Genomic DNA, 27,685 nt, shown 5'->3' with positions numbered 1-27,685 from the left:
ACTCATAATTCTAAGTTGAATAAAAAGTTTCTATAAAACTTTTTATATCTTGAGGAAAAGCATCAAGTAAAAGTTCCTGACTGCAGTGCTCTTTTCACCACCCACCGACACAAAAAAATCCTCAGCCTCACACATGACATACTAATCACTGTCAAAGGCCTTGTCTCAAAAACAGACAACAGTCCTTCTTCCTTCTCATTACAAGCGTCCTTACTCATAAGTCTGAGGCATCAGGTTGCATCTTTCAGGATTTGTATCCTAAACAACAACCTGTTTTACTGCCACCAGAATGATAAATGAGAGGTCAAAGGCTAACTGTAAACAATACACCAAATATCATGTTCCACAGACATGATTCTCTGTGGAAATGACTCAGCTCGCGCCAGCACTGAACCACAATGGCATGCTAATCAGCTAGTGCAGACGACACCTATAAATAGAGCAGCACAGAGAGGTGAGGGTAGAGAGGAAGGCAGAGAGATAAAACAGGAAAATCTGGAGAACACAAAAAAAGCCTGGGTGCAACCAGAGCCTTAAACAGACCAAATCCACACTCATTCAAGAAAATAACAGTGTTCTTTTATTTTCATACCAGTATAAAGGTTTTAAAAAGGGATACAGATGTGTGTTAAAGTCACCAAGGTAAACTTGAAGGAGTTAGAGCTGTGATGTAGAGCAGGGAGAAGTTTAGCGATGACTGAAGAAGCCCTGAGGATGGTTGTACTTGAATGGCTTCAGACGATTTGGACCCCTGAAATTCAAAGAGGCAGAGATGTCAGATGTAAATCTAATCAGTGTGTCATTGAACAAATGTGTGTAAAAAGTTTACTAACTCCCTTCTGTAATTGTGTACCTGACAGTGCGCAAGCACATCTTTTCGCGGGGGAACTCTCGTGGTCCCTCCACGCTGTCATCTTGCCCTTCGGTCTCCAAATACACATCCAGGCAGACGCACAGGCGTGAAATCTGATTGGTCAGGAGCTGGTGTCCTGGGCGTGGTCCCTGTAGTTCATTTTTGAACACGTTGACCTCACTCTCCATGGCCTAAATAAAGAAAAAGACAAGTCAGAGCGTGAAAATTCATGTGTGTCGTCAGTAACAGGACTAAACAAAAAATGAGCTCATGCAGCAACGGAGCACAAGTTTCTGGGACATAAATGACCGTTACTGAAATGTTCATACCCGAAGGTTGTCATCAGTGCGCCCACTGCGCTCTCCCTTCCAGCTGAGAGAGAGGGAGAAAAGAGGGGAGATCTCTGGGTAACGGGGACTCAGGACCACTGCGGCATTGAGACGAGCTGAAAGCAAGAGACACAAGAGACAGCTTGTTAATAAAAACTAATTCAAATCGAGTAATCAATAAAGGCCAGTTCTATCGGCAATGGCTGTATCTACCTGTGCCTCTTTCAACCACTCCCATAAAGTACAGATCACTCTCCTTTGCAAGCCCGGCCTCAGTCACGTAACGCGTATATGGCAGATCCTTAAAAGGAAGAGAAATATCCCAGTGAGATGTGTGCTACGTCAGGTGTCTGTTTGAATGAATACTTTCAGTACAGGTGATTCTGAATATCTGTAAAAGTGTGTTTGTGGGTGTGTACCATGTACTCTTGGTGAGTGATAGTGGTCCAGCGAGCTAAACGGGAGATGATCTTGGCAGGAAAGAGGTGCTGACACTCACTGGAGACTGGGATGATGCTGTGCTCTGAGGGCAGGAGCGCAAACAATCTCAGTCCAAATCTACCATCTGTTCATTAGGAGCATTTAATGTGAAAAGCTGTTAACAAATAATGTACCTAAAGAAGCAAACTGTTTGTGCAAAGCCAAGCGGGACTGGACGCGTCCCCTCAGCAGCTTCATGGTGCTCTCCATGTGGCTGGCACTCAGAGAACTGCCCACACGCACACCCTGGAAAAAAAAAAAAGTGAACACAACATGATGTGGTTGTAGCACTCAGAGACTGCACTCTGCTGGGATGACACTCAATGTTAACACACACCTCTGAAGTATCACTGGGAAAATGTAGTCCTCCCAGATTCTGAACCCACATGTAGGGATGGCCCAGCTCCTCCACATAATCAGCAAAGGAAACAATCCTAAAAGGAAATGATGGGTTAATTCTGCTGGGATTTTGTTAAATTCATTGGTGTATTCCCTACACGTCTTCTTCTTTACTTTCACTATCTGACATCCTCACCCGACTTTGTCAAACTGGTAGCGATTAGCTGGATTGGGTGTTTCCCGTCCCTGATCGCTGGTGTAGAGACAGCTGAGTAGAGTGTCTGATTTCAGTAGGTCCCTGCAAAAGAAGACATCAATAGGCTTTCCTTTCAGTGACACGGAGCAGGAAATGAATATTCAGGTCCACACACACACGTACACACACCCACCCTGCACTGATGGCTGTGTTTAGGTCTGTGGAGGTGGAGACCTTGGTCTTAACTGTCATAATGTTCAGATTCATCAGGTAGTAGAAGTAGAGATGGAGGATGTTGCCATCTGTGGAGACAAGGCAGATAACACATGGCGATGAACTAATCCATTACCAGCTTAATTCAATATTCTCTCAACCACCCTCTTTCACTTATCCTACCGGTAAACGTCCCCCTAGGGTTTACTTTACACTGCAGCGCATTAGAGAGCAATAACAAGGTGTGGTCACGATGGACGAAAGCAGCGCCCAGGGGACACATACTATGCTGATGGTCATCTTTCACGCTCCACACTCTGCAGTCCGGGTGAACTCGGTGACACTCTGTCACTCACAGACACCTACACTGCCTGACTTTTGCTTTTACTGCAGTAAAATGACTGCTGCAGCTGGCAGCAGTGAAGATACCTGAGGAGGGGGAAGGTACTAGAAATACAAAGAAGAATCGGAGAAAGACCGGTGATGAGGAAATGTGCTTACAGCTGGTTGTATGTGCTGCAGAACCACAATGCTGCAAACGCCTCTCTTACAACGTCCCTTTGCCTCCCTTCCTCCCTCCTCCCCCTCTCTTAGGTAGAGTTAAGCCTGCAATGCAGGTCTCATAATCTGTCACTATTCCTTTTATCGCCAGCAGAGGGAACACAAGGGTCAAGTGGTGTCATCAGAGCATAATGGGTCAAGCTTTCTTTCACATAAGTGAAAGAAGGAGCGGTGTAAAATTACTACACTACACCGTATATACACGGCCGCATTACAAGGAATGTGACACAGATGAATTCTAAATATTTGAGCTTAAACATATTCTGTGTAAAGACAGTAAATTTATAGGCCTGTTTTGCACCTCCTCTGACATTCAGAGACACCTAGCATGCAGAATGTGTTACCTTTACACTTGAGGTCTAAGCCGAGGGACAGAGGGTGCCTTTTCAGCATCTCCCGTCTTTTGTCATCCAGCTGGCCGCCTGTAGTTGGCCTTCTCCTCTTCTGTGAAATGACGGACAATAAAAAGCAATTGAGATAGGAGAAGGAAAGCAAAATAAAGTGCATGTTTACGCATGTTTGTGGCATATAAAATAAATTAGAGAAACAATCTGCATCAAATTTCAGCTGCTTACAGGAGAAACATGATAGTGACTTAGCATCTCAAGCATTTTGGCCATCTACTATTACTGATAAAAGGAGGAAGAGAAGAGCTGAAAGCAGTGAAGGACTGAAGGTGAAGAGACTGTTTTAAATGAGCAGTCATATGCAGACAGCCAGACAAAGGTTGCAATTAAATATTCCTACACCATATATATAGATATACACACACACACACACACACACTTTTTTTTCACTTCACATCTAGAGAAACATTCAGACATCAAGTCTTAAAACAAGCACTGGTTTGGTGCTGAGTGTGCGCACCCAAAGTGGGCTCAGGTTTCAGTCGCGCAGCCATTCTTGCTGAATATTTCTCAGAATACCGCCGCTGGCACTCATCTGGAGGCAGGAAGCGATCGATAGATGCTGCTCCCCAACCTGCCAATGTGTGACAGCTAGGGCTTCAGGGACAGCTAGTATGTCCAGTGCAGAGATGGGTATATTAAGAAATATCTGCACTCACTGACCTGAGGTTGTGTGCGTGTGTGTTCTGGCGTAAAACCAAGTATGAGACTCACCGTTTTCTCTTGTTCCTCCTCTGCATCTGAATCGCTCTCATCATCTGGATGATACACAACAAACGATTTTATGTTTCTTAAGTTGAGAATGGATCTTTAAATATAACATTTTGAAATACTGAGCAACAGAAAAAATGAAGTGGTCAACAAAGCTGTGTTTGTGTGCTTATATGAATATGTGCCCATGCTGTGTGTATGATGGAAGTTATGTATTAATGTGTATATACCCTGGGAATCTTCTGGGGGTTTGGACAAGGCCTTGGCCTCATCCACATCACCACTGATTGACACATTGAGGTTTTTGTCTGAAATGGAAACAAAAATAAACCATTGGCAATCGGGGCTCAATAAAAAAAACTCTATTTTTGTCTTGAAATATAGGATGTTCTCTGATGATTACTGACCACAGGCTTGACCGTAGGCATTGGCTTGAACAAACAGGACATACAGAGGTGGAGGGAGATGGCGGGCAATCTCAGTCTGTTTTTGAGTCTGTTCAAAAGGCATGGACAGGCAGTCCTGCACTGGGAGAGATGCCTGAGAAAGAAGACAGCAACTTGACAGTTGGGGCTTGACTTAACTCATTTTCAAAACACTTTGTGGTCCTGTCAAGGTTCAGAGGACAAAACCTTGATAATGTGGCACGCAGACAGTTGTTATACCTGCATGATGGCATTCAGTCCTGGCTGCAAACTTCTCAGATGTTCCTTCTTCACCTCAATGCTCTTCTGGATATTCTCCTTTGTGGCCTGTGACTCCTTGTATTGTTCTGCCAACCTGAATCCAAACACAAACTTTTAACAACTCTGTGCCTCCAAAAAAAAAAAAGATCCTTTTTTTTTACCACAGCATGCTACAAATGCACTGGGTTGTGCATTTGTAGCACGTGCAGGTTTGCGTACCTCTTTCTCTGTTCAAGCTCCCAGTCCAGTCGCGCCAGTGTGAGTTGGTGGGGGTCATTTTTTGTGAGATGGGGCCTGGAGATCTCCGGTGGGGCCTCCTGATAAAACTCTTCCTCAGACACCAAGTCTATTTCCTCATGCTTAGACCTGGGCCAGTGAAACAGAGGTTAACTACCACTGTCATTATTCCTAACTTTGTAAAAGTTGTGAAAGCATTTTTCTGTACCTTTTGAGCTGAGCACAAACAAATTTGTTTCCTTGCCTCATTTTTGTTATGTTAAACTAGGATTTCATAAGAATAAATCTGCTTTGACTCAAGTACACTAAAACAAGTAAAAGCTGTTCTCAACTAATTAAATATTTTGTACTAACTTGAATTCCAGACACTTGCTGATCTCCTTCTGAAGATGCATAACTTCATACAGCAGGTTCTGTAACTGAAGATGCAACACATCCACTCTCTGCTTTGCCTGGGTGGAGAAAAAACAGCGGTAAATGCTGGTTTGAAAACACAACCCAGGTGACCCTGAGATGCCAAACAATATGGCACAAATCCAAACCAGGATTCAATAAGAACAGGGATCAACAAGCAGACCTGGCATCTGAATCAAAAAATCCTTAAAGATAACAAACCCGGGGGCTTATAATCTCTCTTTGCTGACAGTGGCAGCTACTGCAGGTAGATGTTATAAGTAGAAACAAAGTGCTCACTGTTCAATTTTCCTTTCTTGATCAGCACAAAAGGGAGTTGAGGCAGCACTTTTTCAGCATATGAATGGATCAGAGCAAGCGTAACCTAAGCTAGTACTATATTTAATATCTCATAAACATAGAACAACATTTTTAGTGTGGGAGTTACCTCGTGTGTCTGGTCTCTGGCTTTCTTCAGTCGCATATGAGCCAGACGATTGAGTTTTTTAAGATTCATGAAGTGGATGCAGCTCTGCATCCGTCTCTGCTCGACCTCAGCACACTGAGAACAGATACAACTAGTTAGACCTCGTTCTAATGATGAAGATACCACATCAACTTTTTCAGGGATCGCATATACAATTATGTCATGTATTAGATTTGACCCGTACTAAGTTTAAAGGGATAAAGGCGATGTACTACAGTGATAAACCAGCACACCATCTCGATGAGTCTGACTGCTCTGTAGTAAAACCACACTACTACAGCTAACGACATCAGTCTATAATTACAGAGCACATATGACAAGTATCTTGAAAGTAGGATTCTCACCCCCTCTTTGGCTCCGTTGGCTTTAAGCTCCTGGATCTCACTCATGAGAGTGGCCAAATTCTCACATGACTCTTTGTACTGCAGATAGTCTTGCTCAGGGTCTCTCCCATCCAGCTCCACCTCCTCACAATACACACGTGCATCCTAAAGAAAAACACTACATCAATACATACAGTATATCACAGTCCTATTAGTCCTGCTTTAACTTAGTCCACTCTTCTTGATGTAGAGATGTCTGAAGATTCACACTTGCGGTCAATACAAAGGTGACTGACTGAGTTAACTCAGGTCCCCAATTTTCAAGACACTGAACTTGACTCAAACTTCCAAATTTCAGGACTCTGAACTTGATTCAAACTTCAGGACTGACACCTTAAACTTGAATTACAAAAAGTTAATGCCTTGTTATCTGTTTGGTAACAATCTAGCATTTAAACATGGAAAATGCACATCAAACCCAGTATTTTTAAACAAGGGATTAGAGTCTGAGTCACATGAGGACCTTCATCCCAACCACAAAAACACTTTTAACTATGAATAGATTTTCAATGAAGCTGGCAAGGCTAATAGGTTGAAGACAAAAAACACCTGTAACATATATGGTAATCCCACAGCCATATGAAACATTTCTACAGCTTCAAATACCCACTTTTTTCTCAGACTGACCAAGAGCTGCTAATTCAACTCTGATCATTTCTAAGGTTTAACTGGTTGTTCTGCATACTGCTGCCTTATGAGTAAAATGATATTTTGTAAACCCAGGAACGTCTGTGTGATTTAGTGTTTATGTTTTAGAAGTTGGACATTCACTTAATAAATCTTTTCATGTAAGATGTGAAAGGTTTTACTCTTAAATTCGCTGTAGCGGACACTTCTATTTACGTATTTTGTTTCTCATTGCTTAATTCGAACTGAACGCGAAGCTGAACTTCACTGTTTTGAATTGTATAACTGGGCTACGTTGCCCAGTGACACCTCGCCGGTGAGGGCGTTTGGTGCTGACACAAGACCTTGACCCGGTCTAGTTTTTTAACAGAGCACTTCCTACAGGTTAGGGCACACTGGCGCCCCTGTAACCCCCTCATCTGCTCCCTCTCGGCGGTGTCCAAACATTACCTGCAGGTCCCCCTCTCCGCGACCTCGCTTCATCTCCGGGGTTCCTCCTTCACTACGGAGAACCTTAGACTTTCGCTTCTTCAGGGCGTCCGATGACATTGGTGGCTAGATAGAGACCGGGGGTACATTCAATAAACACCATAAATTAAAAAGATAAGCCGTGAAAAGCTTAAACTAGTAACAGATACGTACGTGCCACATATATTCCCCTATTAGCCTACCAGCCAATATTAGCATTGTAGCTGTGTGATAGCTAAGGCTGGCTAGTTCACTGGCTAACACCCGCTAGCTTATCGACTGAGAAAGGCAGATTTCAATCACAGATTTTAAAAAATCGTGGATACATTATGTGTTCAATGAAATGTCTTTAAGAATCCACTTACCTCTGGGATGCAAAAATACGTCAGAAATTATTAAATCGTGTGAAAATGCACATGCATAAGATACTTTGTACCACCACAAACCGCCGACAGCGGACGGAAGCCCTATTGTGTCAAACACCCACAGCAGCTAGACTGCCACCTACAGTACACCAGATGTAAATATTACGTTTTTCAAAAAGACTGCACTACACTAACATAAATAAATTAATAATTATGACTTTTATTTATGTCTATTTAGTTACCCTTATCTCTATTGCTAGGTTATCCCATACAAACAGAAAATTCAAGAAAACAGAAATGGTAAAAATGTTCTCAAAAGGTGAAGTAGAAATACAGTTAAAGAGAAATCATTTAAAAATTAGTCACCTCCATAAACAACAATATAAGTACCCTGTTTTTGTACATGTACATAAATCCTATGACCTCTACTACCACCCTGTATGCAGTATTTCTACCTAAAGTGGAATTTACTACTAATGATATTTGCCTGTGCTGAATGCAAAACCTTCAGAAAACCAACTACCTGTACTATAACATACATCATATCACACACACATATAAATACTGTATTATATATATTATATATACTATATAGCTAAAGAACTTATATTTATTTCATCTCTGAGTAAAACAGCAACAAAGTAGACCACATACATTCAAAACTGATTTATTCACAGTTCTAATGACACTTTAAAAATATACAAAGTCACATATGACAAAGATCAGTATACTGAAGTTACATAAAAAGCAAACATTTGCCCTGCTTACTCTCTTTTACGCTTTCCTCAGCGAATCAGCCAGCCCTCCCTCACTTGGCCATATCTATCAGACTCTGCAAAGACGTGGGCACCCAAGTCTTCTCTCCTTGCACAAACACAACCCCTCTGTCTATGTAGATGACAATACGCCCAAATGTGTAAAGCTGTTTGCCCTCGTGACGTTTGGCTACTATGGGCATAAAGACAATGTTGTTCTCCTCTGCCTTGGTCTGGATAAGATCTTTAAAGTTAGTTGGCACACCAGCGCTGATGCCCCTGTGAGCCACACTCTCGGCATCCCTGCGCTCCTGCATCGCTTCATATTGGAAGTCCTTTCGTCTTTCTGTCTGTGTGAGATATGCAATGTTCTCCCTCGCACCGGGTTGCATATATCCACCTGTAAATATGTAAAAGGATTGTTATATGTTTTGATACTGCAGAAGAAAGAGCATTACTGCTTTACTGTCATCATTTTAAAATGTATGGCTCTCCTTTATATTTAATGTGTTTAAATGCTGAAACTGTGCAACACTAACCCATGCCGGAAGACACTGCACGGTTCATGATGTCCAAAGCTTCATTAAATTTCTCTTTTATGAGTGGCTGTGCCAACAAGACGTCACTGAACATGCTTTTCCAACCCAGATACCATTTAGTGATTTCCTCATAGTTGGGACTGTTGCTCAACCATGAACACAGCACCTGTAATCAACAACAAAAGACAGACACATTAAAGATTTAATCAAAGTAGGTCACAAATAACATCCTAATAACTCTATATGTTCACTGACCTGCAACCACTTTGGGAAGAAGTTTTTGTCCAGCAGAGACACAAGGCTGGATGGGGATAGCATGCCCTCCCAGTCCATCACCCAGTGAAATGGCTCCATCTGCTGCTGGTGAGGGTTGATAACCAGCTCTTCCAGACACAAAGCTGAAGAGAGAAACAGGAAACATCACATAAAAAAGAGAAAGCAGTGGAAAAAAGAGTGACAGGGAAAGATAAAAGAAGGAGAGTCTGCAGAGAAATGGATTTTCTCCCATTGCTATAGTATCCTTAAAGTTGTCACTAATGAAGACATACCCAGTTTAGGGATGATGTTTTTCACCATGAAGGCCTCCCAAGCCCCTGGAGTGAAAACATCTTTCCATGGTTGCAAGATGAGGCGGGCCGAGGTGTCATTGGGATGCCACCGTTGCAATGCATTAGAAAGTTTGCTCCTGATGGGCGGGTAGAGAGGCTCTAGACGTGCTTGAAGAAGAGGCAGCCAAGGGTGGATCCAGGAGTGGATGGGAACTGTGTCAGTTAACGGGTTCCAGTTGTCCACCTATCAAACAGGAAACAAAGGGGGGAAAAAAGGGGGAAAATAACTCTTGCAATGTAGAAGCCAGTTATGCGCAAATAAATTAAGTGAAATGATCAAAACCATGAAGTGTGTGTGTGTGAGAGAGAGAGAGAGAGAGAGAGAGAGAGAGAGAGAGAGAGAGAGAGAGTGTTTGTCTTGCCTCTCGCTGTAGACGGGGTAAGATCAGCTGCTCCAAAAAGTGATCCAGGATCCACAGGGGGAGAAGAGGAGCCCACACTTCCACACAGTCCACCATTGGCCCGACCATACGAGGCTGCCAGCCTGACACACAGGACCGCATCACTGGGATCCACACTTCCCACAACAGCCTGGAACAAGTAAGAAAGGACACGTCACAAACACATACAGTTTAAAAAATTTATTCATACGAATACATGAGCACAGCTGTGTGTTTGTTTGCTAAAAATGACCTGTGGTAAGAGTCCATATTTGAATCTGGGGCACTGGAGTGGAGGTCTCTAGATTCAAGGATTGCTCTCCACTGACCGATGTCCTCCAGACAATAAGAGTTGTCCTGAAGAAGTAAAAGAGAAAAGTCTTAGAAGCTTAATCACTGTTGGTTAAAGTAAATAACGGGAGTATGTGGTTACCTCAAAAGAAAATAATTGCAAATGCCTACCCTCAGTGGGTCCCAGGAACGAAGCTTCTCTTTGAGTAACGGATGAACAACAGCTACGGCCAGGTCTGCCAATCCCATTGTCTTGTATTCTTCATAATAGTCTGTTTGTAAGGTCTCAAAGATCCGGGCACACTCCTGATCAGAAAAAATGGATGACGTTTGTGGATTTGAAAACATAGCAGGAACTAAACACAGTCTGATAATTGTACCTCTTCGTCTATTTGTGTTCACACTATATGCACCTGCAGGGTGGGTCCCTCCCCAGGTGCTGTCTCCCCAGAAGGAAAACGCTCCACTAGTGCCAGTACAGCTTCCATTCTCTGGATGGCATCTTGCTCTGCATCCAGTCTGCCCTGCAGTGCCCGTGACTCGTGACTCAGAGACACAACAACATCTTTTTCATGCTGCAGACGTCTGGCAGACTACAGGCAAGGTTAATATGGTGAGGAAAAGAGAAAACGTGTAAGTATGTGGTAGAAGTAAAAGTAACAGAATGGCACATGGAAGACTTATAAAAACCACAACAATATAAATCAACCTTGAGATTGCTGATACACCTCATACCTGTAATATGTCCTGTTCCGTAAGGTCTATCAGTAGCTGCAGGTTATGCTCAAGCTCAGGCAGAGCAAAGCCAGATCCTTTCTGTTCCCGAGTGGACATGCTTGGTGGACCTTCATCTGGGACACTGTGTTTGTTGGACATCTGACTGTAACTGTAGTATACCTTTTGCTCTCTTCCAGTCATATCTATTACCTAGAGACGGGTAAAGATACAGAGTCAATGAGATTCTGAAGAAAAAAAAGAAAAGATGTGCTTACCTTTTTAAGATTATCTCCACAGGGACTTTTATTGAGTACAATTAAGTGAGTTCCTGAAGCTTGTTACAACAATACAGCCTATTTCAAAGAGTGCTAAGATCCAAGCTATAGCACCCTGATAACGTTCCTATGAGACCCAAACCAAAAAAGCATTAATGCAAGTGTCTTTTCTAACATACCTTGACCTGTGCCAGCTCTCCAGCGGATGCTGCTGTACTCCGCCCTGCCACTTTGCCTTTAGCCTTCAGCTCGTCAACAGTTTTGTAGGAATACTTGGGTTTCTTCTTTCCTCCAGACCCTGCAGGATCCTTACGCCACTGGCCTAGCTCTTTCTGAAACTCCTGCACAGACAGGAATTGAGAAAAATAAATGTTGATCGATTCTACAGTAACACTTCAGCTATATAATCTAAATGTGGATCTAGATGGAATCAAAGGCAAAGATCATTTTTGTTGACACTACCTTTTCCTCTTCTTCATCTGAATCAACCACAGGAAAATCCTGAAGACTCTGCTGGGTTCGTTCATTGCCATAAGCACCCACTGCTCCCTTGCCTTTACGAACCTTTGCCTCAATAGGGTTTACAATACCTGCAGAAGTAACAGACCAACATGTCAAAGTTTATCAGCTCTGCTCTACTACTCTTACAAAACACACAGTGTTACTAAACATGTCAATAACATAGCCTCCTCCAGTTTACCCACCTTGTGCATTCTTGCCCAAGCCTTTGCCTGGTTGGTATCCCATTTTCTGCAGAAGCTTCTGTCCAATTCCCTTTGTGTGCTTCTCCCAGCTACCAATGCCTTGTCCAGACTGTATGCCACCCGCAAACCTCTGTGACTGGTTACCGCGGAAATTACCCTGCCAATAACAATACATTTTAATAAATCATACCATGGTTCATATCATTTTCTATTGCAGTGTGTCATAAAATGCACACATGACAAAATTTACCATCTGGAATTTTTTAGGAGCAGTGCTGCGGGGAGGGGAAGGCACCAAAGGAGCATCGTCATCAGAGTCATTAGCACCTCCTTCTCCTTTTTGCTGTTGTTTCTCCTCAGCTGCAGTCTTACGCAGACCAGCACTCACAAAGTTTACTGGAGCAGTGTAGTCTTTAGATCTGGAGAAGACACAAACAACTGACTCATTTTTGTAAAAGAAGTTGTTCATGTTTCTGTGTTGTACTACTCCACTTGGAATAACGTGAGACATTTAAGCAGCAACAAAAACAAACTTCTTACCTCTTGCCTCCAAAGCTCGGCCTCTCATCCTCGTCTGAGTCCCTGTCAGCCCAGATGCCATAGGTGGCCTGCTCCTTGGTCTGCCTGTGTCTGCGGCGGTCTGGGTTGAACTCATTGGCTAGGTCCCAGTCTGTCACCTCAAAGCTCTCAATCTCCACACCTTCCTCCTCCTCCTCCCCTCTCCGCCCATACAAGTGGGACATGGACATCTCTGCATATCATAAACAAAATACCAAGGCGGTTAAAGAAGCGTAAAAACTCCAAATGATAATCTGCATCCAGAGCCATTCTCCGTGAGAACAGAACAAATTCTATACGCTGATGAAAGCCACGAGATGTAGCCGAAAGGTCGGGAAGTGAGATGATTTATTTCTCAAACCATCGTTACATCCATAATGTTTTATTTATTTTCAGGACTCTGTGGCTATGAGCATGTGGTCACTGTAGCTCCTCCAGATATGAGATCAAAAGCACCACTTTCCGTTTAACTAGGTTAACATCAACTGAAATAAAAATATAAACCGTATCCTTTCAAATACCTTGCTAGTTAGGTGACAAATACTCTTGGCACACACATCTAAACTACTACTGTACAGAAAATACAAAGTGAAGACAAGCGAATAAGCTAAAGCTAACGTTAGCTAATGTAAGCAGCCCGCTTTATAGGGAAAAACTTGCGTCCTGGTAAATAATGGCAAGCTGTTTTCTGTAACTCACCCGAAATGGTAGTAATTCCTTTACTTGGAGATTAGTAATACATTATTTCCTCTATGGCACTAATGAGAGTCAACAATCCAGCCAACAGCAGCTAGCTTCTGCGTTTTACACACGAAAACACATGTACTTCCGGTAACTGCCGGTGTTCTGCCAAATGTTGAACTGCGCATAAATGTGCCTCAAATTTAAAGAAGTAAACAAAGTAAATTACAAAACAATTCACTTGTGTGCAGTTTTTGGACAAATGGAAGCTCAGAAAGCAAAACTATATTTTTAAAATAATTTGATTGAACGCCTGGTCTCATAAAAAGACCTTTTAATACAGTGTTTTCCAGATTGTTATCAAATCATAAATGTCAACTAATTCTACAAGATGATTGAGCGATGAATTGCTCTACAGTCCCTTTATTGGTTAGTTTCTAGAAAAAATAGAAAAACAAAAAAGGATAATTTTATAGACAAATTTTAGACAAATGGCATGACACCGGAAGAGGAAATGCTTGTGTCACACTCAAAATTGTCACGCGTGTTACGGACTCTCCGAGCGGAATCATCACTCAAATGTTAACTTAAGTAACATTATTTTTTTTAAATCACATGTCTGTGTACACGGGGAGCGTAGATGTCGGACACCGGAGAGGAGTGGCAGGTGGCCCGGCGACGAAAAGGCGCAGCGCGGAAATCAAAGTCACTTCAGGTGTCCTCTGCTTCAACATGCTGCCAGGAGCAGCTGGATATCGGGAAAACTGTAAAACGGATTAGAGATACAGTGTAAGGAATCTATTTCCAATCAAACACCAAGCCTTGAATTGTAATTCGTATTTTAGGTAAATGCACATTTTCACCACAGGCTTTTGCACAAACCCAAGAGTGTAACCCTGCTTATCCACTCCCCCTATAGGTCTGAGCTAAGATGTGAGGAGTTTTGGCAAGAGTGGAAAGGTGAGTATACTGGAGTTGTGGAGGTATCACCAAACATTTAGCTTTTGCTCAAGGATAATTTAGCTTGCAGCTTGATGAACCTTTCAGGTTTCCTCTTCAGAGCAGCTACTGGTAGCAGGATCAGCATCCCTCTCAAAACCTCCAGAGAATAAGGACACAGAGGATCCGACTGACCAGCTGGAGAAGAGAGGAGAAGGCAGACTGTCTCAACAGCTGGAGTGTGTGTGTTATGGCCTTGGCTCCTTTTCCTCCTGTGTCTCGGCTCGCTACCAGCTTGCCATGTTGCTGCTGCTGCTGGATGCAGGACAGGTCAGAGATGGGTTTCATCAGTGACATAACAAACACTCACATGTGGCTCCATTCATCCCATAACCACTCCCCTCCCTTTAGATTCCACTGAAGGACTGCTCTGTTTATGACCCTGCGTTCTCCACCGGAGAGAGGGATGCTTTGAAAGAGCTGGGTCTGACTGTACTCACAGAAAATGAGGTCAGTTGATCACTTGCCTATGGAAGAAATACACCAAACCAGTGTTGTTGAATGCAGAATCCAGATTATGAATACTTTTCATAATACCACAGATGAGCATGGAAACACCCTGTTTCTGGAGCTTTCCACAGCATTTCTTGTCTTCCTCAGCAGAATTTGTTCTGTTGTCATGGAAACAACCACATTACAATCACTTGTCCAAGGTATGGAATTTGGTCACAGATTAAAAGTGATTTTAATGAATGCTGACAGAGAGGCAATTTGAACAGAAACAAGGTCTATGACCCCCCACACACTAAACGACCACCTGTTATGACTTGATTAAGGTTCCACTAATGATTAATTAATTTAATTATTTGTTAGTTTTAATAATAATCAAAATACAACAATAATAGAACACTGACAAAACCGAAGAGGACTTATTTCAAACAAGTTTTAGGTTTCTGCAAGTTGATTTCCATAGCTTACTGGCTGTCTGAAAGGTAGGAAATCAGTGCAAATACAACTACATTCTGTCTCACTGCTCTGTGTTGTGCAGGAGGGGAAGCGTGTGGCAACTAAGCCCACACTCTTTTACCTGATGCATTGTGGGAAAGCTCTGTACAACAACCTTCTGTGGAAGAACTGGAGTATACAATGTCTTCCTCTGATGATAATCATTGGAAACAGCTTCAATGGCATGAGGGACAGGTTTGTACAAGACATGAATAAGGGAGATAACCTTTAAGAAACTTAAGGTGAGATGAGGTGACATTTTTTATCTGTCATACAAACAGGATGATCGAGAGAGAGTTCGAGCGGGACTACGGCTACATTCGACAGGCTGTGGATGTGTGTGAGGAGAGACAGCTGCCTTGTCCATCGCGTCTGATTGATGTCTTCAGTGACACAGCAGTCATTACCTTTCCTACCAGCAGCCTTAACAGACTCCCACAATCCACCTGGGCAGAGCCACCTGAACCGCATTACCAACACTGCCCTGATTTGGAGATTATACTGAGGGAAACACAGAGTTGACACAGGAGACAGATAATACTGGACATTTTTTTTATGTTTCTATTGAAGTTTTTTAATAAATGAACTATGCTACAAATTGAGGGTTGACTCAATAACTGAGCCACTATCCCACTTTACAGAAGAGGAAAAGATAGAGTTGATAATCTTGGATTAATTAATATAAAAAGTATTATAGGTGTATTTTCATGTGTTTGCATCTGTCAGATTCAACTTTATGTCTTACAAACAAGACAATTTAATGAAACTGTTTTATATTCCAAATAAATCAAACTTTCCCATTTTATTGCTTGATCCTCTAACTTCTGCTTCTCACCTCAACAGAAAAATATCTTCATGTGTGTTTGTTTACACCTGAATCATAATTTGGCGATTTATAGATCCTTAATACATTTCAACCTTACATGCATGTTTATTGTCTCCAGTTGTGTATGTGGTAAAATCAAGATAGCTGTTAAAGAGAAGGCACATGTTGAACACCAGAGTAAAAAGTTTATTGTTGAAAAAAAACACTTAACAGTACAGCCCTCTCCCCACATCAGTAATCACCTGTCCAACGCAAAGTAATATCCTCTCTCCCTCTCTTATCTTATTCTGTGCTTCATGTTCATTGGATCAAATTACAGCTTGGATCCTGGGAGAGTTTAATCTTACAGCAGTGACTTTGGAAAAACTTGCCTACAACACTGTGTTCTTGTTTGATATGGGTTCACTCTTCAGCTCTTCCATTGGCAGTGGCATTATCTGCTACTCCATTGACGGCTGTGTCTCTGTCTCCTGTTCCATTGGCTATAATCGCTTTTGAACTAACAATATCTGCCCAGGTCCCTTTACTCTTAAGGACTGATGGGCTAGCAGTGATGTCCCCTGCTCCATTTATTTCACCATCTTTCTCATCTGACTTCATCTCATCACATGTTGCTTCAGACTTCATCTTCCCGTTGGCTGCGCTGCCCTTTGCTCCACTTTGTACACTGGTCTTGTTTTCCTCTCCTGCAGCCCTGACCTCTGACTCCCCATTCACTATCCTGACCTTGGCATCTGAAGCTGCTCTGTCACTGTCTCCTCCATCTACATCTGTTTTCTCCTCATGCTGTTTTTCTTCATCTGGCTCTACCACATGACCATTAGCTGAAACTCCAGCAGCACTCTCCACTGACGCCTGCTCTTCCACCGGCTGCTCCTGTTGGCTCTTGCTGTTATTCTTCACCACTGGGCTTCCTCCATCCTCAGCTTCCTTCCCGCTTCCTGTTTCTTGATCTGAGCTTTTCTCTTCTCCATTCACAATCTCTGAGGAGACTGGGTCGTTAGTTAGTTTGAATCCCAGTTCTTTTGCCACTGCCGCCTTTAGTTCCAGGTGTTTCTGCTTATACTCCTGGAGCCTGTCACTGTTAAAACAAAATGGCATCAGTAGTTTCTTAAGTAGTAAAAAAAAGTACAAAGGCAGCTGGGGTAAATTGTACTTGAAAAGCAGATTTTGCATCACTACATGCTTTAAATATCAGATTTCACTGTTTTGTTTTTTTGTATATTTTCGGCATGGATAGCAATAGCAAGAAGACCTCCAGCAGAACCAAAATAATTGGGCTACTTTTAGAGCTGAACTGATTAACATTGCTATATGTATGATATCGCGGTAACTGTATTTTAGAGATTCTGATGCTTAAAAATTCCAATATTGGTTAAGCTACATTGCAGCATCAACACATTCAACAAGTTTTAGGCATATTATATCACATCAGTAATATTTACCTTTGTGTGATCCTCCTGATTCCTGTCATCAGAACCATCTGCTCCAAAATGGTATCAGTTGTGGGACTCAGACACTAAAGACGCAGAGGACATTCATGTTAACAAACACATTTACCTATTTGTAGTTCTTGTTAAGATTCAATGAGATTTCAGAGGTCTCAGAGACAAACTGAGCTCCTGGACGTACCTCCACTGTTTGCTCCGTGCAGTCGGCTGCTGCCTGTCTGAGAGAGCGTTCCACCTGCACTGCTTGCTTGGTAATGATGCAAAGAAACTCTTTGCTGCAGCGTGTCTGTGGGTGATCCTCTCCAAACTAAAAAGGAAACAGCCATATGATAACACACACACACACACACACACACACACACACACACACACACATCTTGCTCCCTTTAACAAAGATATACTTACCAAGGAGGTGAAAGCACTGAAGGCCTCTTTCTCATGTGTCATAGCGCTTCGGTAGTCACCCTTACTGCACATCCACTGGGCCAACAGGTGCTGACTGCACAGGTGGAGAAACAGTGATGATTTGGGAAAACAATACAAAAAAAAATCCATCGAAGGAAAAGATCTTTTCCACAAAATGTCAGTGCAAGCTTTATATGACAACTTACTTGAGAGCAGTGTGCAAGTCTGTGGGGCCAAAGAAGGAAATGTTAAGTCTTAGGGCATTCTTTAGGAACTGCCCCGTCTGATCTCCTGTCAGCACCAACCCAAGACAGCTCTGGGAGGAAACAAGAGGCAGTGAGAAAAGGGCATATTGTTTATATACTTCTTGTTGTATGTTGTCTTGAGCTTGGAGTGGATTAGCAGCAGAGGGTGAGGTGATTATTGAGGTGTTGTTGAACCTACATCCAGTGTTGCAGTGTAGGGATGGTCTTCTCCGTGGACTGTTAGCGTTAGCAGACGAGCTCTGAGGAAACATTTCTGAGCCAGGGCGGTCTCCCCTCCAGCATACACATACACACCCAAGAGGGCCTACATAAAACACAACAGATATGATGACAATCACAGTGCAACTGCATGACAAAGGACATACTCTACTACACAAATGTTTATGTGAAGCTGTACTCACATATTGCTGGAGAGTGTTTGGATGGTCAAAGCCAAGCACCCTCTCACTGATGACCACCGCTTTCAGCTGGACACTGCGAGCCTTGAGAACACAGGAAGTCACAGTGAGCAGCAGAAATGACCCTGACCCTGAAACCAATGCAGACACACTGACCCTCTCCAGAGTGTTATAATACACTCTGACCCACAAAATAGTAGTGTTGGAAGACTTAAGTATAAGCAGCAATACCACCACGTATAAATACATTATTAGTGGAAGCCCTGCAAGCAAATTATACTATTTTAGTATTATCATCAAAATGTACATAATGTATCATAATTAAAAGTATGAAAGTTTGAAGCAGAATTGCCTTTTAGAGTGTTAAAATATCATCTACAGTGTAGTATTGTTTTATTCAGTTGATTCACTAATTATTAATGTATTGACATGTAAGCAGCATGTTGATATTGCTGAGGTATAGGTGATTTTAACTAATGTATATGTATGTATCTGTGATCTAAATCTGCAAACTAATTAGTCACTGTTGTCAGTTAAATGTGGTGGAGTAAAAAGTACAATATTTCCTTCTCAAATGTAGAGAAATTGAAATATAAAGTAGGAATGGGGATACGCAAGTAAAGTACAAGTTGTAAAACAGTAATTGTACGGTAATTGAGGAAATGTACTTGGTTACCTTACACCACTGCAAAGTAATGATGTTTTTTTTTAACCAATAGCATAGGAGAAGTGAAGAAATGTGGAGCAGTAAGCTTACCTCTGCTGCCTTTCCCTGCAGGAAGGCCACCCTGGCCAACAGGCTGTGGCAATAACAGGCCTCAGGGTGCAGGTCATCACACACCCTACCAAACAAATAGGCTGCTTCTTTCAGGTGCTCGTGGGCCTGATCCAGCAGACCTGCAGTTGGGAAATACACAGTAATTTTGCACATCATTCATTTATATTTTGTTCAAAAACATACATTGAACATAAAGATTATGGTCCAGTTTTATTGACCCACCTTTCTGAAGGGAGATCTGTGCAGCATGATACGCTTTTGAAGCATCCACAGTCGGCATGTGAACATGCTTGACAACAGGGAAGATGTTGAGGACGTCGTCTGGACCAATGGGAGCTTTATTTTGGTTGTCGAGGAAGTAGTCCCTCAGTCTCAACTGGTGCAGACACAAAATGAACATGCCAATTTTCTCTTTTCTCTAATTCAGTGTATATTAGATTATTATTAATATGTATGTGTTTCATTTGATCTAATGATTCATTTTAGCAGCATATTTAATCCATATTTCTTATGTCTGTTACCTGGACTCCAGTCTTTAAACAGAACTCTCTGAGCAGAGAGAGCTTCTGAAGGCCGTAGTGCTCAACGAGGTGGTTTGGACCAGAGCTGCCACAGAGACAAATGACAGTTGTCCTAAAATTGACACTGAGCCATTGCATAACTAACAAACATGAAGTGAGAACAAACAAAGGCTGTGTTCTCACCCGAGGCTGTCGGAGACGTTGTATGTCTCTACAGAATCCTGGCAGACCAGGTTCCACAGCTCAGCCCCTGTCAGAGTGCTCCAGGGCGTGCTTTCAGAGGCCCCGGCCCCTCGGCCACGCCGCCTTGACTTCTTTTTCGTCTCCTCCCCGACAGGAGTGGGCGTGAAGTGGGGAACCAATAGGCAGCAGAGGAAGTGACTGACTGCTGCAGAGAGACTAGGCACATCCACACCCTGCAAAGACACCGAGCGGTTAATTCTGTGTGGCATGCAGAGACCCACACCTGCTGCTATTTCACCGGAGGTGTGCAAAGACAGGAATGTTCACAAAATTCTGTAAAGTACCTGGAGGAAATTGTTGAACACTCTTCTTGTTGAGCGGATGAAAATTTCACCTATGACCGTTCTCTGTTGAACACAGAAAGAGGGACAATAGAAACCATGGTTAGGAGAGCGGTTAGGCCATCGAGACAAGTTTAAGTTTGGCTGTCCTGTAAATGAAACACACCATTATATGCCTCAGGCTCTCCTTGTGTTCTGACTGGTTGATGGCCTTGATCACATGGCCCAGATAGCGGAGGTTGATGCCTCGCTGGTGCAGTGCCTGTTTTAGAGAAGCTCCATCCATTGGTGCCTCATAGCTTTGCAGGCAATACTGCAACTGTAAACATACATACATACATATGGTGAGCTTGTTTCATTTTCACACAAGATGTAACTGTTATAACATGTTAGCAGTGGATCCACTTACAAAGGCTGGTATCTGGTGTGTGATGATGAAAGCTGCAGCTTCCCTCAGTAACCTCTTCTGCAGGTTTGTTGATGCACTTTCACCAGGAGGGAAGGATACTCCTAAACACAGAGCACAAAAAGCATGTCATATTATATTACATATATTTTATATAGCATATGATTTGACTGTGTGTGTTGGGGGGGGGGGTTTCTCTGTATACCTGGAGAAAATATGTTTGGGTTAAAGCGCATCTCAAAGATGATGTCACTCACTGAGCCCACGTCTTTACAAGCAGCTCGCACAGCATTAGTAGCCCGAGAGTCACCTGCAAGAATAAAAAAAATTGCCAAGTATAACATGGCCAAAGTGCACTAGGTATTACCTATAATGGTTGTTATTCAGTTGGATATATGAAAGCACTTCTTACAAGCTGTTGCACATTCTTCAAAGCCTCCGTTCTCGTCCAACGTCTCCCTGACACACTGAGTGAACTGGCAATGTCTAAAAGAAGGCAAAAAAAAAAAAAAAAAATTAATCTTTGTGAGAAAACCCAAAAAGTTTACAAATGTTTTATTTCATGTAGAACTCACTTGTGCTGGATGAAAGCCTGCACCAGCTCTGGCCTCAGTCTACAAAGGGAGTGAGGAAAGCTCTTTGGAAGCCCAGAGTCTGTGTGATAATTCTCTGGCCAACCTTCTTTTACACAACCCTTCTTCTCCTCCTCGTTCTCTTCACAGTTTTCTTTCCCCTCCTCTTCTCCACTGACTGTCTGACTTTCTGTCTCCACCTCTGTGCAGAAGTTGGCATCAGCTGGGAAGCTCCTGAACACATCAAGTATGTAGAACCTCCCATCAGCTCCCAACAGTCCCTGAGCGTCCACTGAGGTGAACAGTGGTACCTGGTGACCGTTGGGCGCCACAACAACATGTCTCTGGAGAGAAAGAGATTTGGCAGCTTGAGCCAAGAGCGCTAGGAGGCGTCTGCGATGAGGGGACTCTTGGGGTCCTGCATTTACCCCATACAGCAAGCCTCTGAAGACCAGAGGAAGAAGAAGGATGTTAGCACAAAAAATCATGAAAATGCCAAACCCAGTTCGTTGTTTAAGTCAGCAAGGTGTACCTTGAGGCAGAGGTAGATCCCTGGTCTTGGTCTGAGCCTTCCAAACCAGGAGCCAGACCCTGTGCAGAGAGGCGTACACCTCTGTAGTCTACAATGACTGTAGGTAGTGTGTGCAGCCCCTCCAGCCCCTCGAGGTCACTGTAGGCTTGCACTCCTTTAAGCTCCAGCCTCTGAGCTGCCCTGTAAGTAGAAGATGAGGAAACATTTAAATAATCTGAGCTATTCTAAAAGTGAAACACAGCATACCCTATTAAACATTTACATGTATATAATTAACAGCAAATGGCTTTACATCCATAATATCTTGTTATTTTTTTGTGGTTTGCTCTCACCTCCGGCCCCTTTCCCCACCAAACACTGTACTTGCGGCCCCCTGGCTCATGAACAGGCCACCCCACAGGAAAGCTGGTTCCTCTGGGTTTCCATTTACTGGCTCCACAAAGCCATCTACAACAGTCTCTGCCCCCTGCATGGCAGCCCTCACAAACGCACTGTTTACCTGAAAGAAAACAGGCATGAATGAGGTGAGGAGAAAGTGAGTGAACAAACAGGTGATAAGAGTCCTGAACTGTACTGCTGCTCTTTAGAGCTCTTACCTGGAGCAGAGCTCTATCTCTCTGCAGCCTCTCCTCCAGATTGCCTTGTGGAAGATCTCTGGCCGCTTGCAACTCCTCATTCCAGTCTGGAGCCTACACATAACACACACAATTGTGCACACTAAATATCACTGCCAACGGCAAACTGCTGCCAGTGAGCAGCAACAAAGACTTGTCCTCTGTTGTAAATAACCTGTCGTGCTGCCTGTTCATCCACTCCCAGTCTGCTGAAGGTGTTTTTGTGAGTGCGAGAGGCACATGGAGGCCCGAGCCAGCTCAGCGTGTGGTAAGGAGTAGGCATCACCTCTACTGGTGGTAACTGAGGCCTAAAGGAAGAGAGAGAACAAGCTGCATGACCCAAAATCCACTTCACTTACAGTCCGACAGTTTACAGCATCAGACTTTGGGATTCTGGCAAGATACTGTAGTATTTGTGCTTCCTTTATACACAGGTAACAGGGTTACCTATTTTTGAGTGTGGTAAAAGTTTGTTTGAAAGCAGGGCTGATATGACAGAGCAGGTCGGTGAAACAGTGACAAACTGGAGAAGACTGTGCAGGACGAGGATCGAACACATCTTCTGTGGACCTGAAATGAAGAAGTAGAGAGAGAAAAGAATTAATGTTTATACTGAGACATATATCAAGTTAAAGTTCAGTTATTTATATTGTCATTCATATACAAGTTTAAAAGAATGTTACTCAGAAAAACAGGGATGGGTACATTATTAGTTTTTATTAATATAGTTTGATCAAATATCATGATTTTCTTTACTTGTTGAGGAAGAAACCTTTTGGACAAGATGTGATGTCACACCGTCGTCCCTCCATTGTCACAACAGAGATGTATAGGAAGTCTCCCTGCAACTTCCTGTGTCCTGGAGGCGGGTTCCAGCAGCTGAGAGACAGGTCCCTCAAGTAACTGGGAGCCTGACCAGACAAACATAAAGTTACAGAGAGTCAGTGTGTGTGTTTGGGTGAAGTGGCCCAGTGTTCAAACAAATTCCAGGTATTTACAGTACGTACCTCTGGCTGGGAGCTATGTGGTAGCACGGCCATGAGTGGTCTTTCTGAGGAGCCAGGGAGGAGGTACTCGGGAGGAGCTCCATCCTGGTTGGTTGATTCTGTTTTTGTGTTGCTTAAAGAGCGCCTCAGGCTCTTTCCGTTCGGTAAGCTAGAGTCTGTGCCAGTAACAAAAAAACATTTCACAATGAGTTAGCTGAGATTTTGTGGCTTTGCATTCTCATTTTGTGTTAAGTGCCCAGCATGTGTATGTACCTGGTGTTTGCGTATGTGTGAGTGTCTCTAGTAGGCTTGGTGAGCGTCCCTCTCTCAGTGCATCCTGAGGTCCGGATACTCTCAGCAGCTCCAGGACACGAGCCAGATGGAGCCTGGCTGAGCAGGCAGTGTAGGGCTCTGGAAAGTAATGCACCAGTTAACACAAAATTTAGACTGACCTTCTTTATGAAACTGACAGTAATCTGGCGAAGGTCTGATGAACTTGTGAACTTTTAAGTACAGCAGTCAATCAGTGCATATTATCTAAACACGTACGTACGTACTGTACATGAGAACACACAGCCTACAGGAAAGTTTGTTTCTGTATTTTAGCAGCTAGAAGGTGAGAGACAGACTAATTGGTTGGCACACAGTTGTAACCTCTACAACTATAAATCTCTGCAACCATAAACCTTGTTATGATGACTCAGAAAAAGTGAGTCAGCTATTTACATTGAGCTGAGAGAGACTTAAGTGTGTGCGAAAGCAAAGGGTGTGATGAAAATATGCATAGGATCATCCTTACTAAGATCCTAATTGTACCACAGTATAAATAAGTTTTGTCACTGCTATTAATGCGTTATCCATCAGAAATCAGAAGAAAGTCAGGAGTTCGAGGGACTGGAAAAATCATGAAATTAATAAAAAATCCCATTTCCCTTGATTTGACTTAATCAGAAAAGCTAAAGAAAAAAAAGGAGGTTACTACCTTCCACCAGGCGAACGATGGCTCCTGGTTTAAGGCCCTTGAGGGTTTGCAGTTCTGCAAGAGGATCCAGAGTCGTACCAGCTAGAGCCAGTGACAGGTTGGAGCGCGGACACACCTCATTCCTCGAAAGCAGGGTCATGACTGCATCTTGGACAAGCCAGAATCCATGGACCTACAAAGATGCATGGTTTAACACACCAAGTAAACCTGCCTATTCGATGAAAATCCAGATATTTACTGTGTGAGGATAGTCCCTGCTATACACAGAAAGATGTGGATAAAAGAAGATAAAGTGTTTCAGGTAGTACTTTAAATATTCACAATAACAACAATACAGCATTGTGTATGTAAACAGTATATACATAAGGTCTTTACATCGTCCTGGACACAGATAGGAGAACATATGAGTAAAACATAAACATACAGTATGTGTCAACTGTTCGCTGTAAGGGTTCTACACAATCAAAGATTAAAGTTAAAGCACCAGATAAAGATGGTGAACTGTTAAAAAACCTAGCCTCAGTAATCTCTACTGGTTTCCATCATCTCCTAATCACTTATAAAATTTTCTTACACTTAAAAAAAAAAACAGGGAACAGTATCTGAGAAGAAATATCAGTCCAGTTTTATACCTGCAGCTCAAATGGCTCTATTCCTGCTCCCTGGATCTTCACAGGGAATGATGTGTCCTCCTCTCGCTTAATACCAGCGGCATTCTTTTCACCGGTCACACTGATTACATCTGTTTGAAGGAGCAGTAAGAGAAACAAAACTAACTGAGGATATGCAAAGAGATCTCCAATGGAGAAGCCAATAAAGTGGGTGGCTTTCCTGCTTTCGGCTCATTATGTGCCGGGATAGTTTCCAGCTTACTGTGATCCTGAAATGGCTAAAGCTGTTACAGAAAATGCATGAACAACTGAATGAACAAATTATAATCATGACTTATTATGTTCAGATCTGTTCTTGCTCCGGAATCACTAATCTCTATAATAATCATGCTTTGAACTGAGGAGTCTGTGTGTGTGAGAGTGCCTGAGGGTGAGAGTGAATTTATGCAAAAAAAAAAAAAAAAAGTCAAAGAAAGGGAAAGTGGGGTGTGTCTGGCTATTTTTCACACTCGCAGAACCAGAGGGAGAGCAGGACCCAGCGTGTTCTTCAACCTGCTGTGTGTGACTAAACCTGTTGAATTTGCCTACTGGCCCTCATGTCATCTCAGAGTAAAAGGGTCAACCACACCCAGCACTGGCATGTTTAGACAGCAAAATACTACAACACATCAACTAAAAAAACTATTACTTGGCAGTAGAGAGTGCTTTCTTGAATGGATACATGCACATAGTGTATATATAACACCTTTGACATGTACGCAGCAAAGCAAAAAATTTATTTTGTACTCATCACCGAAGACTGTTGCTCATTCTACAGTAAATCCCCAGTTCTTGCTGTCAATCTGGGACCACTTTGCCACTGGAAAGCAACCAAAAAAATAGCTTTTCTGTTTGGGATTGGCTGGAAGAAAGCCCCTCCTCGGCACAGACTTGGAGCCATCAGCCTCTTTTCTATTGGAGCTACTGCCTCACTACTACAGAACACAGCATTGTTTTCAGTCCTGACAAGTTTATTTTGGCACTGGTTTCTGAGGTTGGCTCATACTATAAACTAGACAAGCAGGCAGAATTCCTTCCCCATATCTCATGTGTTCATAACATAAAATACTTCAGTATATTCAAATGAGCTCTTCAGAGTGACATAACCTATCAATCACAACGCTGAGCTGTGCAGGGGTTCATATTCTGTCTTGCTGAAGGGGAGTGGTAAAGGTTAAAATAAGTTAAGAGGCCCACTTCAGAGTTTGGCAAAAGGTGAAGCAATTATAATCCAGGCAAGATGGTTGGAACTTAAAAGATATGAATAAGATTTTAGATTTTGCATGAACAGCAAGAAAAGGTGTACATATGAAATCTACTCTTTGTCCTTCTAAATGTAACACAAAATAAAAAGTGCGAACTGTATTCTCCAAGTGGTCAAAAAGTTTGTGAAAGCAGCGAAGAGCAGAGGCCGTGCTCAGAGCAGCAGTGCAGTGCTAAATCTCCCACCCTCCTCACATTCTCCAGCGAGGGAGGCACCGGGCAGAAAAAGAAGGAAGAGGAAAGTGCAAAAGGGAGACAGAGTGAGCAGAGAGTGAGGAGCAATGAAGGAAAACACATTGCAGGGTTTTCTCACCAGTCTTGGTCTGATTTCTTCCTCCTCCTCTCCTAACTTTGTCCTTCATGGCTGCGTGTTGAAGCTTTTGTTGAAGCTGTCCTCTTGTGTTTTCACTTCTCTGTTCTGAAAGTTACTCCCCCTCAGTGCCTTGCTTCAAACTGCTGGAAGAATGCACAAGAAGAGGGAGAGGGTGAGTGGAAATTTGCAGCTGGATTGCTTGTGAGCGCAGCAGAGTGAAAGTAAGTGGCTGTCTCTTCAGGATTGTGACTCCTGTCCCTTTTTACAAGGCAAACTCAGCTTATCTGTACTCCCTGTGTAAAAAAAAAAAGCCACACCCTCTTATTGCTCCACACAAGCTCATTACCCTCTGCGTGTCTCTCACACTTTGTTGGACTGGGTGTGTCTATGTGTTGTAGCTCTACTCACTCTTCCTTCCCCTGGCATGTTTCACTCCTCCCTCCCTCTTGCTCTCTATAAACCCTGGGGGAAAAGTGGGAATTAAGCACACAGTGTGTTTGGTGGTGGTTTGACTCCAGTCTGCACTCTGTTTCTAACATCAAGCATTTCATGTTACAAATGCTGATATTCATTTACTGCATGTGAGTACATGCGTAATGGCAACAAAAGGGACACGATCAAGTAGTATTCTAATTCAAATATTCCTTTAATCCAAGGTCAAGGGCGCCCTAATGGGTGCATCCTCTATGTTACACTCTTGACTCATGATAGTTAAGTCAGATTTAGTTGAAAATACAGCCATTAGACAAATGGGTGTGCCTGCTTTTCATGATTACTCTCTCATTGTTGAGAAGTCTACACCCACTATATTCACATTTTACTCATACCTGAGCATATTTCATTACAAACCAAGCATTAAGATTGCTGGGTTAGTCTGAGAAGGTGAATGCCATGAAGTAAATTAGACATTGCATAAGCAGGTTCTAGTATGTAACTGAATGTGTGTAGAATATTAATACACGGTAACTGTCAGGTAAACAGTTACCGTGGCTCACGCTCCACCACCTCCAC

General features: G+C 42.8%; 4 protein-coding genes across 4 annotated transcripts; 1 reads left to right on the top strand and 3 right to left on the bottom strand.

The window, feature by feature from the left end:
- Positions 1-557: 557 nt before the first annotated feature.
- thoc5 (THO complex 5) lies at positions 558-7,846 on the bottom strand. The gene is made up of 20 exons (XM_041043321.1): positions 7,736-7,846; positions 7,353-7,457; positions 6,237-6,380; positions 5,854-5,967; positions 5,367-5,464; positions 4,995-5,141; positions 4,755-4,869; positions 4,497-4,629; positions 4,320-4,397; positions 4,093-4,136; positions 3,316-3,415; positions 2,391-2,499; positions 2,198-2,299; positions 2,000-2,096; positions 1,797-1,908; positions 1,602-1,705; positions 1,396-1,483; positions 1,183-1,298; positions 854-1,044; positions 558-751 (listed from the first exon to the last, which is right to left on the bottom strand). Exons 2-20 carry the CDS (start codon positions 7,449-7,451, stop codon positions 688-690), a joined length of 2,055 nt encoding a protein of 684 aa, XP_040899255.1. The 5' UTR covers positions 7,452-7,457; positions 7,736-7,846; the 3' UTR covers positions 558-687.
- A 540-nt stretch (positions 7,847-8,386) lies between these two features.
- On the bottom strand, positions 8,387-13,377 carry tfip11 (tuftelin interacting protein 11). Its single transcript, XM_041043261.1, has 15 exons — positions 13,262-13,377; positions 12,545-12,755; positions 12,255-12,423; positions 12,005-12,161; positions 11,763-11,890; positions 11,480-11,641; positions 11,044-11,235; positions 10,722-10,901; positions 10,480-10,614; positions 10,271-10,374; positions 10,000-10,168; positions 9,578-9,821; positions 9,285-9,427; positions 9,030-9,195; positions 8,387-8,890 (listed from the first exon to the last, which is right to left on the bottom strand). The coding sequence occupies exons 2-15, from the start codon at positions 12,751-12,753 to the stop codon at positions 8,544-8,546; spliced, it is 2,505 nt and encodes an 834-aa protein (XP_040899195.1). The 5' UTR covers positions 12,754-12,755; positions 13,262-13,377; the 3' UTR covers positions 8,387-8,543.
- Positions 13,378-13,790: 413 nt separating this feature from the next.
- srrd (SRR1 domain containing) lies at positions 13,791-15,988 on the top strand. The gene is made up of 6 exons (XM_041042805.1): positions 13,791-14,032; positions 14,163-14,203; positions 14,304-14,512; positions 14,594-14,692; positions 15,231-15,382; positions 15,469-15,988. Exons 1-6 carry the CDS (start codon positions 13,884-13,886, stop codon positions 15,707-15,709), a joined length of 891 nt encoding a protein of 296 aa, XP_040898739.1. The 5' UTR covers positions 13,791-13,883; the 3' UTR covers positions 15,710-15,988.
- si:ch211-166a6.5 (clustered mitochondria protein homolog) lies at positions 15,910-26,943 on the bottom strand. The gene is made up of 28 exons (XM_041042804.1): positions 26,675-26,943; positions 25,081-25,190; positions 24,449-24,620; positions 23,740-23,877; positions 23,488-23,642; positions 23,237-23,391; positions 22,928-23,050; positions 22,656-22,788; positions 22,463-22,555; positions 22,199-22,365; positions 21,867-22,046; positions 21,338-21,778; positions 21,175-21,248; positions 20,968-21,072; positions 20,766-20,866; positions 20,523-20,675; positions 20,360-20,422; positions 20,016-20,248; positions 19,833-19,917; positions 19,534-19,687; positions 19,291-19,430; positions 18,537-18,617; positions 18,314-18,439; positions 18,076-18,185; positions 17,870-17,963; positions 17,646-17,771; positions 17,459-17,532; positions 15,910-17,094 (listed from the first exon to the last, which is right to left on the bottom strand). Exons 1-28 carry the CDS (start codon positions 26,721-26,723, stop codon positions 16,416-16,418), a joined length of 4,314 nt encoding a protein of 1,437 aa, XP_040898738.1. The 5' UTR covers positions 26,724-26,943; the 3' UTR covers positions 15,910-16,415.
- Positions 26,944-27,685: the final 742 nt, after the last annotated feature.

Source organism: Toxotes jaculatrix, chromosome 7 (genome assembly GCF_017976425.1).
Source record: "Toxotes jaculatrix isolate fToxJac2 chromosome 7, fToxJac2.pri, whole genome shotgun sequence".
Taxonomy (NCBI): Eukaryota; Metazoa; Chordata; class Actinopteri; family Toxotidae; genus Toxotes; species Toxotes jaculatrix.
The sequence above is the reverse complement of the archived record's forward strand: the minus strand, read 5'-3'. Positions and strand labels throughout refer to the sequence as shown.